The sequence below is a fragment of the Oncorhynchus masou genome, chromosome 5, assembly GCF_036934945.1.
Source record: "Oncorhynchus masou masou isolate Uvic2021 chromosome 5, UVic_Omas_1.1, whole genome shotgun sequence".
Lineage (NCBI taxonomy): Eukaryota > Metazoa > Chordata > Actinopteri > Salmoniformes > Salmonidae > Oncorhynchus > Oncorhynchus masou.
In genome coordinates this window covers 65,330,802-65,346,755 of record NC_088216.1, presented here as the reverse complement: position 1 = coordinate 65,346,755, position 15,954 = coordinate 65,330,802, and the positions used below count along the sequence as shown (strand labels likewise).

Below are 15,954 nucleotides of genomic sequence, written 5' to 3'. Positions count from 1 at the left end.
AAGTGGCCTTTTTAATGATTGTGTTAAGCTGCATTGTAGGAGGGTATCCCCCTTCATATAAGGAATCTATCCCATGGTGGATACCGCCAACTGGAATCTATCACCAACTGGTTTGAATGTAAAACTAAACAGATATATGTATTCATTTGTAGACATCTGCTCTCAATGAATGGAACCTTTGTATCTTGTAATGTTTTACATTTCCTGATTAGAGACATTTTCCCTCATCTCAGATTTATATAATGAAAAGACCTGATATGAAGGCATAGTTTCCATTACTTTATTTCAATTAAATGAACAAGAACCAATATGGAATTTAGTTGCACTTTGTCAGTTGTGCATAAACCTTCTTTTACAATTATTTTGAAATCTTTGTTGAATCTGAAGGATCTCTGTGTAAGTAAGGAACACTACATCAAAATACAGTTAGTCTGACATTTATTTAATCATGTATTATTATCAAACACCATTCTAAAGATTATGATTCAACAAAATACTATTAATTGAAATGTGATTGGAAGTTACATCAGGTTAAGAGAGCCTTTGGAGTCATAGTGTGCATTCCAGGCACTGAAATTCAAAATATATTTTAATCTCAAAGCTTAAAATAAATGTATTAAAATGTATTAAAACTCTCAAGTCTTCAAGGCTCCAAATTACACTTGCACATTTCTCTGTGGTCCTGTTAATCTGTACTGGTTTTAGTACCTGTAAATACAACACTTGGATTGAGCACGCAGACAATTCAAACAACAGATTCAGCCAACAATGTGCTTAATTCAGATGATTGCATTTCTGTTCTCGTTGATAAGCTCCTTAAAGCCCTTGTTAAATCTGAAAGTTTTTCACCCTTTTGTAAAAAAAGGCAAATACATGTTTAATAAAGACAAAGGGGTAATACAGTACAAGGACTACTGTTGTTTGCAGATGACTGCTGCTGGCAAATGTTGCTGCTGTTTAAGTCAAGCCTTATTCCCTCTTTCTAACTACAACCATTCCTTGCCCCAAATCCCTCACATCTCCAGGTTCCACCACTTGAAGGAGAAGGGTTCCCTGCGAACGTTAGAGCCACAGTGAACCTCTCCCAGCAGTTTGTGGTAGGAGGCAAAGTCATCAATGTATGTGCAGCGGAGTCCCAGGCCCTCCATGAGGGAGGTCATCTCTGCCTCCAGGGCACAGCGGCCGTCCACCTTGGGCCCAAATGGTTTAGGGATGCCCAGGTTCTTCCCCAACACAATCATGTTCACCTGGAGGTAGAGACATATGCCTCAATTAGGATTTGCTTCTTGCGTTACTTGGGTAGTAGATGATTTGAGCATACTTCCTAATCACATGTAGAAAATCATCACAAAATGTCTAAAATGATTTGGCAGCATTTTTGAGTTGCCATTATGTAATGTAAAATGTATAACAAATAGGTACTTTTGGTTTGGAGGTGTTCTAGTGTAGAACTTGCATCTGCTCACCATGTCTGGGTAATAGGCCACTGCCCTGTTCTCCTCCATCACATGGAAAAGGATGGGCAGATCAATGATATCATCGTCGTCTAAACCCAGCTCCCTCTTAAGGACATCCCTGTTCCAGTCTATACAGCTCTGTGGGACGGCAGCAGCCACAACATCTACATGGTTATTTCACCAAGCACTGCAATCCTCTTCTAGCCTATCTGAGTAACTAGTTATCTGGCGTTTAGTTTCCCTCACCTGGACATAGTTGTTTTCTGCCCCAAGTTTGTCATCACTCAAAATCTCATCTACCGTAATCTCTTCTTCTGCTCCAAGACCTGTTAGGATCGGGAAGGAAGTCGGTGTTGATTATTAACACACACAGTTCAGGGGTGGTCGGTGACATGTAAGATGAGGGAGGACAATTCTTTTTTTTTAGGGGGTGGCCTTATTTCTATTACAGCATATTGGATGACTGTCATTCATATTCCAGTCACCCAGCCAAATGTTACAGCGATAGGTTTAGGCTACTACATGATACTAAAATTTTCTCTATAACCATCGAGGATGCTACAACCTTGCCTATGAAAGTAGGTGCACAGGTCAAGAGAAATTTGTGTAATCAAAGTAACGAACATTGCCACATTCAATATCATGTTGCACACTCTTGCCTGTATCTAGCTGATTGAGGGTGTAATCATTAGTCTAACAGATGCAAGCGAGAGTTTCTATTAGACAAATTGAAGTATGTTTGTCCCCGTTTCATATAATTTAAGTAACATTTTGCAGAATCAGCTGAATGAATATACCCCTGATCACACACAAACACAGTTCACTTTCCTAGCAGCCACATACAAACAGCATGATCCCTTTGATCTTTGTATAATTACTTCTCGCATCTACACGCGCTCCTCCTCTCACAATTTCCCTTCACTTGTAGACTTCAGTGCACAACACATCAGCTATCTGTGATCAGGCGAAAAAACCTTTCCAAGCCAAACCTTCATATCATAACCGAGTCAACTACTCACCACATTTTATGCACTGCAGTGCTAGCTAGCTGTAGCTTATGCATTCAGTACTAGATTGATTCTATGATCCTTTGAGTCCGTGGACAACATGTCAGTTCATGCTGCAAGAGCTCTGATAGGTTGGATGAAGTTGTCAGAATTACTGTGCAAGTCTATGGAAGGGGGTGAGAAACATGAGCTTCCAAGGTTTTGTATTGAAGTCAATGTACCCAGACTTCATGACGCTCTCTCCTTGGTGAGGATCAAAGGTGCCAGATCAGCTCTGCACATAGCTGACAGATCCCACTCCCCCCCCACATAGCCAGACCCCACTCTCTCCCACCTGAGGTGGGAGTTGGGCCGGTTTTATGACTTAACAGCAGGTCGTACACTTTCTCTCTCTTGCCCTACAGTATGAATGGTGAAAATAATTTGTTACACATTGAGACTTTGCCACCAAAACTCCAACATCCATAAGTGGATAATGAAACAAGTATTTCTAATAAAGAATGTTGGGAATGATGTGAGATGGAATATTAATGTCCATTTTGTGGTGTGATTAAAATGATCAGAAAGACGTTATAACGGAAACATTGTAACTTTAAGAGCTTGCACACTGTATATATCAGATTTACATCTAAATGTAAAAATTATATGATTAAATATGAAACAATTTTTGAAATTATATAACTTTGATTTTAGCCTTCGAAACGGGATAATGGCTTTTCATATAAACCTGGGCCCAGTCAGTAACTATGCCCATGTGAGCACAGACATTGTGTCGGCATGTTGGAAAGCCCCTAAGACCAGAGTGCTGAAAAGGATTTGCTGACGAAATTTACATTAGACCAAAACATGTGTTAACATGTGTCAAAAAACATGTTAAGTGGTCCTAGCTGTACCCTGAATAATCAACCATTGAGACCAGAGAACGTGAGGCCGCAGTCCACACGCTAAAATGATGAGAAACTTTGTAAACCAGACCAAAACATGCACCGTCTACAGCTGTGCATGTCAAGTAGTCTAGAACATTTGACCAAAGATGAGGGAAGACAGATCCCTCTGAACACTGTGGTACACCTGTAGTATCTACTCTAATGAATACTACAGAACAGAAGAAGCCTACAACTAAGAAGGACATTGTGACCCCTGGTGAACAACCAGAGACTTCAATCAAACCGCTTCCGATAGACAGATCGAGTGGTTTCAACAGAGAAAGACATCTACGCATAAATATATACAGTTGAAGTTAGAGTTTTACATAAACTTAGGTTGGAGTCATTAAAACTCGTTTTTCAACCACTCCAAATTTCTTGTTAAACCTCTTCAGGTGACCAAATACTTATTTTCCACCATAATTTGCAAATAAATGCATTAAAAATCCTACAATGTGATTTTCTGGATTTTTTTCCCTCATTTTGTCTGTCATAGTTAAAGTGAACCTATGATGAAAATTACAGGCCTCTCTCATCTTTTTAAATGGAGAACTTGCACAATTGGTGGCTGACTAAATACTTTTTTGCCCCACTGTAGGAGAAGTTGACTCACATAACCCTCCCCTTTCCATTGCGTAACCAAACGGTCATGCTTTTGTTAGTCCACTAGGAACCTGTTTTCATTCTTTTATGCATGTAATCAATAACCTACGCTGTGTGTGTTTACGTATTCTGTGTGATTATTTAATTAGTTAGTAAATAAATAATTAAACCAATTTGTGTATTGATTCATCACTTAGGTTAGGGTGCGTGCAGATATCCAAGGATTATGAGATGTTCAGAATGTAATAATTAATAACTGACTGTTATAGATATTTAGATCATCTTTAGAGTGTAAGTCGGAAGATAATAACTAGGTCAACAACTGTTCCCGTGGTACCCCAAATTCCTAATTAGTTAATTGTTAAATGATGAATTTAAAGCGAGTAATAATTAAACATAGTTGGCAATTATTCTACAAATGGCTGTCATTAGTCACGACACAGAGGACAGAAGCTAGCTGTCCCCGGCTACACCATGGTGCTACCCTACACAGTGTTGTTGAGGCTACTGAGACCTTCATTGCAAAACAGTGTGTTTTAATCAATTTTAGGTGACGTGAATATATCTAGTATAGTTATCTAACAAGGATAACGTTTTCAACGTTTTACCATTCTTATGAAATTCACTGAGGATGGTCCTCCGCTTCCTCCTCTGAGGAGCCTCCACTGGTACAATTATAACTACAGTGATACACACTGAGACAGTGAAATTAGTCGCCTAACTGAAGGCCTACCGTCAAACATTTTGGCTTGTCCATGCCCGTCGTTCTGTAAGCCTCTGAATAGTTTGTAGCCTGCGTCGGGGCTGGCGAGCAGCAGCCGGAATCCCTACACAGAGAAACAGAGGACAAAGACAACATTGGCTGTGCGCTTCATTTGACTTCCTGACAGCTTTACATTATTACATAAACCACATGGCAGCCACAACCTGCGTCATGTCTAAATACTTTGTGCAAATGGACGGCATTAACAATTCTTTGCTCGCCATCATTTCTATTCTATATTAAAGAACACAGTGTATTTACTCACATGTTCTAATGGAACGGGCAACTATACTTTCCTTGACAATATTGTTTTACCTTTTTGTCAGGAGCTGGGACAAAAGTCATGAATTCATCCACATGCCCAACCAGAAGCCAATCAGAGAACAGTGCAATGGGCTCCTGGACTTTCTGTGCCCAAAGGAAGTCTTGCACTACTTTGGTCATGTTGCGGCCCTTGGTTGCCCTGAAAAGTTAAACAGCCTTATCACCACTGCTCACAGACATTTTTTATTTAACATTTTTTTAAATTATCCTTTATTTAACTAGGCAAGTCAGTTAAGAACAAATTCTTATTTACAATGACGGCCTACACCAGCCAAACCCGGACAACGCTGGTCAAATTGTGCACCGCCCTATTAGACTCCCAATCACTGCCGGTTACAATACAGCCTGCATTCGAACCAGGGTGTCTGTAGTGACGCCTCCAGCACTGAGATGCAGTGCCTTAGACCGCTGCACCACTTGGGAGCCCATCTCTTTGTTCCAAATATGAATTAAACATTAGCAAGAGATTATAGATGGAAGTAGCATCAAGGTTATTTAATTAATAAATAAACTTTCGAATAACGGCAAATATTGGGATCTAAGAACCAGATTCTCTTCCGTTGAAGCAACTAACCCCTGGCTAAGGTACACTCACGTGGGGAAAGCCACTCCAATTATGATCCTGCCCAGAGGGTAGATTTTTCCATTGACAATAACTGGAGGGCTAACTTCCAGGTTACCAAACGAGTCCAGGCTGCTCACTTCCTCATCATATGCTGTCCTCGTCACATAGCCAAAGTCTGGGCCCTGAGGGCACCAGGCAGAGAGAGGTTGAGAAAGAGTTCCACCACATCCCTCACAGTATGGAAATAAGAACATTTTAACTGCAGGTGTGGTGAATGCCTTTTCTTACCAGTAGCACATCATAAGGGAAATCCTGTAGTTCTCCGTCTCGGGGGGAGTCCAGCACAACAGGGAAACGTTGGTGAGGAGAGTCAATGTAGCCAAACTCTATCTCATCCTGAGAGAGAAACCTTCTTTACATGTCTATTATATTTCTATATTTTTCATGCAGTTAGAAACAAAGACACTGGTCTATGTTCTGATTTCTTTTAGCTGAAACCGAGAGACAAGACTGACAATGATTTACATTGATGTAAAAGGATGTGAAATAAATGGTGTTTAAAAAAGGTTGGAATTGAAAAAAGTTCAAATGCACAAAAGTGCATGATAGCCTAGGAGCTGAATCTCACTGCTTACCTGCATCCAGCGGTCTCCTCTGTTCATGTACTCATGACAAACCTTCAGCTTGTACCCACTGTTCTCCACCAGCCTCCTCATTCCCTTTAGGAACTGGTAGTTATCAGATGTGCTGGGTAACCAAATGCACAGAAACAGTTGTCGGAATAAGTTTACAGACAGCGCCATCATTATTTCCATCAACATCAATGCCAGGACTGTCGGAACAAGAAGCACAAGCATTTCGCTACACTCGCATTAACATCTGCTAACCATGTGTATGTGACAAATAAAATGTGATTTGATCATCATAATTTTCTTCTTCATCATCGCTCACCTGCAGACAAAGACCTCCAGAGGGTTGAGTGTGTTTGGTGTCATGATCCAGGGAGCCACACGGAACACCACCCTGTCTGTAAAGATGGGCGTCTCAGGGAAGCCCTGGCAAAATAACGGAACAAAAACATGAATGATAGATTCCACGACAGAGGTACAGTATATACCCTTTGAAGTTTTATACTAGGAACAGTGAAATAGATACAATGTACCGGAGAGCTGGGCTCCAGCAGGCTGAGGCTGATGCTGATGAGGCCCTCAAAGTCTTTGTCAGGGAATCTCAGGCCCTCAACGTAGAAATTCATCTCAGCGTTTCCCCCGAGGTACTGGACCTCCTTGGACAAATCCTCACTGCCCAGCACCAGTGGGTAGTCCTTCACAAAGCTCTTGTAGAACAGGTTTTCTGCATCAGTAAATCATGTTTTATAATGAGGATCAAATGTATCTCCATTTATATGCATACGCAGCATTAAAACCCTATTGTATACACATTATACATGCATGGACAGCCACAAGAACACATAAAAGAGCTGACTGGACAAAATGTCCTTGACTCACTCAGTGTTTGGTGCATGCCTGCTGTGGACCTGGTTCTGAAGACCCTGACACTCTCTGCATCCCCCTGGGAGATGTGCATGGTCAGCTTGTAGCCCTCTGGGAGCTTGGCAGGGCCACTGGTCCGCAGCACCATTGGGGACATGTCTTTCAGATCTGACATTTCACAAATACTGACATTATTGTACATCAAGTGTCAACCCATCAATGTCGTAATCAATGTGACCTCATCTCAATGACAACATAGGTATGACAGTGTGTAATACAACTACTTATCCTAGGAGGATAGTGGTCATGAAGGAACCATCAAACCACACCAGACATACCCCTAGCTCAGGCATTTTGTGTTTAGCTAACACAAATACACACATCTCTACTGCTCCTCTCTGCTGACTATACACACAACACAGACCTGCAGCCTTTAAAATTTTGATTTATTGCAATGCCTGCAGCACTGTCAGCCGGTCAGCTCAGTGGGCCAGGATGACTTGGCTGTTATATACCTGAGACCCTGCTGACCTCAGCACGCTCACTGTCCCGCCTCTTCCCATAGGTGTGTTCTGAGTCACAGTTGACCAGTAGGATGGCACCATGGCCATTAGGCCCCCACATCCAGGATCCCTGTAGAGATGAACACTCGTTATTCAGCGACAAGAACTAACACTGCCCTGACGAATTAGCTTTTCCCAATGTGTTAGCATGAGGTAAGATTAGACTTACAGCTGAGTGGAAAAGCACAACGTTCAAAATAATTTCCCACTTCCAGGAATATAGTATGAACAGTATTTTGATGAACCTATTAATATCAGTGGAAGGCTGTGCCCTGTTTGAGTTGACAGATAATTTCCTAGAAGTGCCTTGGCAATCTTCCTTTGTGTTTTGGAAAACAGAATGAACACTAGTCTTCTGACATGCCTATTCATGTTAGAACGTCTCCTTATGTACCCTGCTGTGTTAAGAAACAAAGATGGTGACCTCTGAGCTGAAAAAGACCTGCCTGGACGGACCCAGCAGACATAACCCACCTTGTTGGGGTTGTTCCTCTCCACCTGGCCATCTCGATCAGCATCTACATCCAGAGAAATCTCTACAAGACAGAGAGACCCTGGGCGTCACTGAAGCTCATGAGCTGCTTTGGGGTCTCAAGTGAAATATCAAAATGTACAAATGACATTCACAAAGGTATGCTTTGAAAGTGGGGGAGTGTGGTAGTTTATATGGGTGTGCTCTCCTGTCCTAAGCATAACACAACATACCAACAGCGGTGAGGTGAACGACAGCTTTCCCTAACACCTCCGTCTTCTCTCCATAATACATGACCGATAGCTGCACAACAAAGGACAACGTTTACAAAGTTAAACATCTAGAACACTGGTGACTAAGCAGTGGTTGTGTTTTGATGGGGTCTTCTATGATATATTCACATCCAGATATGTACAGTACATAATTTCAGAGGAGAATCTAAACAACTGGCTCATTCTGGAACTGACTAAGTCTCCTTCAATTCCTTATCAATAGAACTGGCACTGTGATTAACCACATCACTTTCCACTGTGTGACATCTCTCTGGTATCAGGTTGAGAGTGCCACATTTGCATTATTTCAGTGTGGTTTGGCTCGCCACTCTTAAGACGCGTAGGAGCAGCAAGTACTTGATTTGTTTTTCTTATTAACATAATTCACTGTAGGGTGTTCAGTCCCGATAGGAAATATTCAACTCAGGATTATATTAATAAGATTTAACATACTGAAGTCTCAGGGTTCAAAAATGGTTATTCAAAGGGTTCCCCTTTGGGGACAATCAAAGACCCCTTTTAGGTTCTAGATAGCTACACTTAGAAAAAAAAGTGCTATCATGGCTGTGGGAGTGGCCTACTTTATTTACCTTGCTATCATTTCCCACTTCGCTGGCAGTGTCCATGGTGAATAGAAGCATTGTATTACAATTGAGAGAGGTGGGGAGGGTCCCACTCTCTGGTGGGGGTGGGGTGATCCTGTACTGCACTCTGGGACTACATTGCACAGAGAAGTACTTGGAGGTAGGAGGGGCACTCCTTGGGGAACAATAAATACATGTGACAGTTACACATCACACACTGATACTTTTCTTATACAAATCTATAGCAATAACAGAGTAAACACAAGAGGACATACCTATACTGCAGTAGAGCACCATCCATGAGTGCCGTTCATTATCCCCTATTTCCAGAAGCAACAGGTGGCAGTGCTAGTTCTAAAGTTACATTGCTAAAGTAATCAGAGAGGTATGATGTCTTCAACATGCCTCTACAATGAGTAACGTACCAAAGAGGGAGAAATACTGGACTATCAACCTACATAAGAATACTGGCAAAAAGGATTGTACTTATATGTCAAAGTATCAACCAACATCCCAAGTTGTTATACTCAGTATGACAGTTTATAAACATTAAGCTTAGCTGCAAAACCTAACACCTGGAGTCCAGGCTAAGCCCTGGTTTTCTATCTAACTTGGAAATCATAGGAACTGATTATAATCCATCGAATTTTGTTGCACTGGAGTCATATGAATTGACAGCTTGTAAGGACAACAAACGAGAGTCTGTTGACTCGCAGAAAGAAGTGACTGTTGCAGACTCCCTCTGCTAAGAACAAGAGGTCTGACTCCTCCGCTGAATACAAATGCCAATCACAAACAGTCCTTTCAGCCCAATATCGGGGCATGATCCTCCAACTCCTTTTGCAGTTGGAATATCCAAGTAGTAAAACGACAACAAAATAGTCAGTGGATGTAATCAATCATTTAAAAATATATTATCACCGCAGGACTTACAAGTGGAATAAGATTATAAAGCAATTAAATTAATATATTCAATTATTAATATGTGTGAGAGAAAAATACTACTTGAATACTTGACATGTGATTTAAATTACTAGTCTATAGTTTTAATGTTAACAGCACCACACCCCTTTACATTAGATCAATTGTCTAGTGTCCCATTTTCATTTTAATAATAACTGAGATTAATGTTAATCAACCGTCCTTACCAATGCATGACATTAGTAAATATTTAATTATATTTCTAATAAATTAATCTATAAATGACGACCCATACTTGATGTCTTGGAGAACGAGCCTAACGTTACCTGTCTATGTTTACAGTAAGTTCCGTGCCAACCACGCACATGACTTTGGTCGTTTTTCCATACTCAATTCTCAGTGTCCGAGGGTGGATGATCATGACTTTCCCTGCGGCAGCGTCAAAATTATTTGTTTGCTGTTAGCTATGATAAAATAGAATTGTACCGCAATTCCTTCAGCCTGATATACAGTATTGGCAGGAAGTAACTACATGCTGCTGGGCTGGCTCGAGTGACCAGCTGATTATAACGCAGGTGAATGTCTCGCGTCATCTGATGATTGGTTACAAATGGTCTCGCGCAGTTACTGTAACTGTATGTATTCAGCCAGCCCCTGTCCGCAACACGACATGACAGAGGTGCAACATTGTATCCGCCTTAACAAATGAAATAAAGCAATAGGGTTATTCAGTATTGTGTGCCTCCAAACCGGGGACAAATTACCCAGCTAGCCTATAACATCATGAGAACCATATAATTCTTAGAGCGTGGCGAGGCGTGGTTGTCGTATGGTCATGGTCAACCTTCCCATAACATGTCCTACCGGTTATCTCATGGTTCTTTTTAAAGTAATGTTGTCAAATTTGGCCGATAATGTTAAGAAACAACGTTCTGTGGGAATTTCAGTACTTCAGCATAATGTTTTCTACAGGTTTCCTCGTGGTTATATTTAAAGTCATGTTCTTAGACCATTAAGAAAAATTTCCATGAAAAACCCCCAGAAAACATTACACAATCAGTTCTCAGCATCAACAAAACTATTTTTTCCCTCTATCTTGTTAAGTGTGTTCAGGTGTTTTGGCCACGCCCACTAATTAGCCACAGCTGGTATTAATGAGTGCTTGTTTTCTTTGAATAGACAAAAATGAACAGCTTTGTTTGAGTAATAAAAAAAACATAGCATGCTAGCTCCATCCTGGAGCTATGGATTTCCATCTGTGCTTGTAGTTCAAAACAGTTAACACAAATTAAGTTAGCAGCCTTATTGAAACATGTTCTCGTAACTTTATTTATTTACCTTCAAATAACCTGGAATTTCCGTTCTCAGAATGTTAATAAAACCGCATAGGAAAACTTTTAGGGAACCATAGAAAAACTTTCTCAGAACCTCCCTTCAACTTAAAAATGTATGTTCTTAGAACATGCAAAATGTTCATTTCCATTCTTTTAACGCTTAAAAAACATTCAGTTTTAACCGTCAGGAATCTTATGAACAAAAACGTATGTTCTCACAACTTACAAGAAACCAAATGTACTAGCTGGGTAGGCTACTGATAATAGATAATCCCCAAATAGTTTATCTAGCAGTACATAACAGGTGAAACAATGTATTGACATAAAAAAGTATTTTTCTTTGTAAAAATATAGTATTTTCACGCTACCGTGTTGGCTATGGTGTAGTCAATAACAACAGCCTACTACCACCTGAAGACATCTATTGGTCCAGTTGCCTAGCATAGATACACTCACCTGTTTAGGTTCACTTTCAACACCGTGCCAACAACATAAAGAGCCCTCAAAGTTTTCTCAATGTCGAGATGTCTGTTGATACGGTACTGGCATGTCGGTTGCTTTTCTCTTATTAAGGTGCTGAAGGAGATTAGGGTAACTGGTCATAGAAACTTGTTCCTGTGAAACATCTATGGTGATACAGTACATTGTAGAGGAGCAGAATGATGGAATGAGATATGACACAGCAAAAACACGTTTTTAGAAATGTTTGCAAATTTATTAAAAACTAAAAACAGAAATACCTTATTTTCATAAGTATTGAGACCAATTGCTATGAGACTCGAAATTGAGCTTAGGTGCATCCTGTTTCCATTCATCATCCTTAAGTTGTTTCTACAATTTTACTGTAGTCCACCTGTGGTGAATTCAATTGATTGGACATTGGAGAGGCACACACCTGTCTATATAAAGTCACACAGTTGACAGTGCATGTCAGAGCAAAAAACAAGCCATGAGGTCAAAGGAATTGTCCTCAAGAACGCCAAGTCAGGATTGTGTCCAGGCACAGATCTGGAAAATGGTAACAAAAAATGTCTGCAGCATGGAAGGTCCCCAAGAACACAGTGACCTCCACCATTCTTAAATGGAAGAAGTTTGGAACCACCAAGACTCATCCTAGAGCTGGCTGCCCAGCCAAAGTGCGCAATCATGGGAGAAGGGCATTGGTCAGGGAGGTGACCAAGAACCCGATGGTCACTGACAGAGCTCCAGTCCCTCTGTGGAGATGGGAGAACCTTCCAGAAGGACAACCATCTCTGCAGCACTCCACCAATTAGGCCTTTGGTTGAGTGGCCAAACGGAAGCCACTCATCAGTAAAAGGCACATGAAAGCAAGCTTGGAGTTTGCCAAAAGGCACCTAAAGACTCAGACCATGAGAAACAAAATTCTCTGGTCTGATGAAACCAAGATTTAACTATTTTGCCTGAATGCCAAGCATCACGTCTGGAGGAAACCTGTCACCATCCCTACGGTGAAGCATGGTGGTGGCAGCACCATGCTGTGGGAATGTTTTTCAGCGGCAGGGACTCAGAGACTAGTCACAATGAAGACAAAGATGAATGGAGTAAATTACAGAGATCCTTGATGAAAACCTGCTCCAGAACGCTCAGGACCTCAGACTGGGGCGAAGCTTCACCTTCCAACAGGACAACAACCCAAAGCACACAGCCAAGACAACGCAGGAGTGGCTTTGGGACAAGTCTCTGAATGTCCTTGAGGCCTAGCCAGAGACGGGACTTGAACTCGATCTAACATCTCTTGAGAGACCTGAAAATAGCTGTGCAGCAATGCTCCCCATCCAACCTCACAGAGCTTGAGAGGAAGAAGAATGGGAGAAACTCCCCAAATACAGGTGTGCCAAGCTTGTTGCGTCATGCCCAAGAAGACTAGAGGCTGTAATCGCTGCCAAAGGTGCTTCAACAAAGTACTGAGTAAAGGGTCTGAATACTTATGGAAATTTGATATTTCAATTTTTTATATTTAACAAATTAGCAAAAATGTTGAAACAGTTTTTGCTTTGTCATGATGGGATATTGTGTATTGATTGAGGGGGGTAAAAACTGCCCATATAAGACATGTATATGTACCTGAAAATTGGTTGTTGTTTAAAACGTTATAGCATATTCAGAAACAACTCTCCCGTTGAAGGGACGCTTAAAAAACATTCAGTAGAGGTTAACCCACACCAATGTTACATGCATGTTCCATCTGTTCAAACCATGTGTTTGATGTATTTGATACCATTCCACTGAGTACGCTTCAGCCATTACCACGAGCCCATCCTCCCAAATCAGGTATCAGTTAATCTGACTATGCTCTCATCATTGATTTGAGATTCATTGATCATATACTCTCATCATTAATCGCTGATTTACTTAATTCAGCAATTTAAGGGCTTCCTGTATAAATCAAATCTAATTTGATTTGTCATATGCTCCGAATAGAACAGTGACATGCTTACATACAAACCCTTAACCAACAATGTAGTTAAGAAAATACATATATACATATATATAACAAATAATTAAGGAGCAAAAATAAAATAACAGTAGCGAGGCTATATACAGGGGGTTACGGTACAGAGTCAATGTACAGGGGCACCGGTTAATCGAGGTAATTGAGGTAATATGTACATGTAGGTAGTGGAAAGTGACTATGCATGGATAATAAACAGAGAATAGCAGCAGCGTAAAAATGGGGGATTGGGTGGGGACAACGGAAATAGTCCGGGTAGCCATTTGATTAACTGTTCAAGAGTCTTATGTCTTGGGGGTAGAAGCTGTTAAGAAGCCTTTAAACTAGACTTGGTGCTCCAGTACCGCTTGCTGTGCGGTAGCAGAGAGAACAGTCTATGATTAGGGTGGCTGGAGTCCTTGGCAATTTTATGGGCCTTCCTCTGACATTGCCTGGTATAGAGGTCCTGGATGGCAGGAAGCTTGGCCCCAGTGATCTACTAGGCTGTACACACTACTCTCTGTAGTACCTTACGGTCGGAGGCCGAGAAGTTGCCATACCAGGCAGTGATGCAACAAAGTCAGGATATTCTCGATGGTGCAGCTGTAGGTCTTTTCCAAATATTTTCAGTCTGCTGAGGCGGAATAGGTTATGACGTGCCCCCTTCATGACTGTCTTGGTGTGTTTGGACCATGATATTTTGTTGGTGTCTTGGTCACTAATGAACTTGAAGCTCTCAACCTGCTCCACTAGAGCCCCGTCGATGCGAATGGGAGTGTGCTCGGTCCTCTTTTTTCTGTAGTCCACAATCATCTCCTTTGTCTTGATCACGTTGAGGGTGAGGTTGTCAGTGATGTTGTGCCGTCGTCAAACTTGATGATACTGTTGGAGTCTTGCTTGGCCATGCAGTCATGGGTGAACAGGGAGTACAGGAAAGGACTGAGCACAATCCCTGAGGAGCCTCTGTGTTGAGGATCAGCATGGCAGATGTGTTGTTACCTACCCTTACCACCTGGGAGCGGCCCGTCAGAAAGTCCAGGATCCAGTTGCAGAGGGAGGTGTTTAGTCCCAGGGTCCTTAGCTTAGTGATGAGCTTTGAGGGCACTATGGTGTTGAATGCTGAGCTGTAGTCAATGAACAGCATTCTCTAGTCGGTGTTCCTTTTGTCCATGTGGGAAAGTGCAGTGTGGAGTGCAAAATAAATTGCATCATCTGTGGATCTGTCGGGGCGGTATTCAAATTGGAGTGGGTCTACCATTTCTGGGATAATGGTATTGATGTGAGCCATGACCAGCCTTTCAAAGCATTTCATGGCTACAGATGTGAGTGCTACGGGTCAGTAGTCATTTAGGCAGGTTACCTTAGTGTTCCTGGGCAAAGGGACAATGGTGGTCTGCTTGAAACATGTTGGTATTACAGACTCGGTCAGGGACAGGTTGAACATGTCAGTGCAGACACCTGCCAGTTGGTCAGCGCTTGCTCGGAGTACACACCTCCTGGTAATCCATCTGGCCCATCTGCCTTGTGAATGTTGACCTGTTTAAAGGTTTTACTCACATCGGCTACGGACAGCGTGATCACACAGTCATCCAGAACAGCTGATGCTCTCATGCATGATTCAGTGTTGCTTGCCTCAAAGCGAGCATAGAAGTTATTTAGCTTGTCTGGTAGGCTTGTGTCACTGGGCAGATTGTGGCTGTGCTTCCCTTTGTAGTCCCTAATAGTTTGCAAGCCCAGCCACATCCGATAAGATTCGGAGCTGGTGTATTACGATTCAACTGTAGTCCTGTATTGACGCTTTGCCTGTTTGATGGTTTGTTAGAGGGCACAGCGGGTTAGAGTCCCGCTCCTTGAAAGCGGCAGCTCTACCCTTTAGCTCAGTGCGGATGTTGCCTGTAATCCATGACTTCTGGTTGGGGTACGTACGGTCACTTTGGGGACAATGTCATCGATGCACTTATTGATGTAGCCAGTGACTGATGTGGTGTATTCCTCAACTCCATCAGAAGAATCCCGGAACATATTCTAGTCTGTGCTAGCAAAACAGTCCTGTAGCTTAGCATCTGTGTCCTCTGACCACTTCCTCATTGAGCGAGTCACTGGTACTCCCTGCTTAAGCAGGAATCAGGAGGATAAAGTTATGGTCAGATTTGCCAAATGGCGAGCGAGGGAGAGCTCTGTACGCGTCTGTGTGTAGAGTAAAGGTGGTCTAGAGTTT

The 15,954-nt window shown here is 41.9% G+C and overlaps 1 protein-coding gene across 1 annotated transcript; it reads right to left on the bottom strand.

The window, feature by feature from the left end:
* Positions 1 to 266: 266 nt before the first annotated feature.
* Positions 267 to 10,553, bottom strand: LOC135540106 (protein-arginine deiminase type-2-like). The gene is made up of 16 exons (XM_064966484.1): positions 10,277 to 10,553; positions 9,036 to 9,204; positions 8,407 to 8,476; positions 8,176 to 8,237; positions 7,654 to 7,771; positions 7,154 to 7,306; positions 6,808 to 6,998; positions 6,597 to 6,700; positions 6,281 to 6,392; positions 5,934 to 6,041; positions 5,676 to 5,827; positions 5,072 to 5,219; positions 4,727 to 4,820; positions 1,704 to 1,783; positions 1,467 to 1,595; positions 267 to 1,247 (listed from the first exon to the last, which is right to left on the bottom strand). The coding sequence occupies exons 1-16, from the start codon at positions 10,369 to 10,371 to the stop codon at positions 1,014 to 1,016; spliced, it is 2,019 nt and encodes a 672-aa protein (XP_064822556.1). The 5' UTR covers positions 10,372 to 10,553; the 3' UTR covers positions 267 to 1,013.
* Positions 10,554 to 15,954: the final 5,401 nt, after the last annotated feature.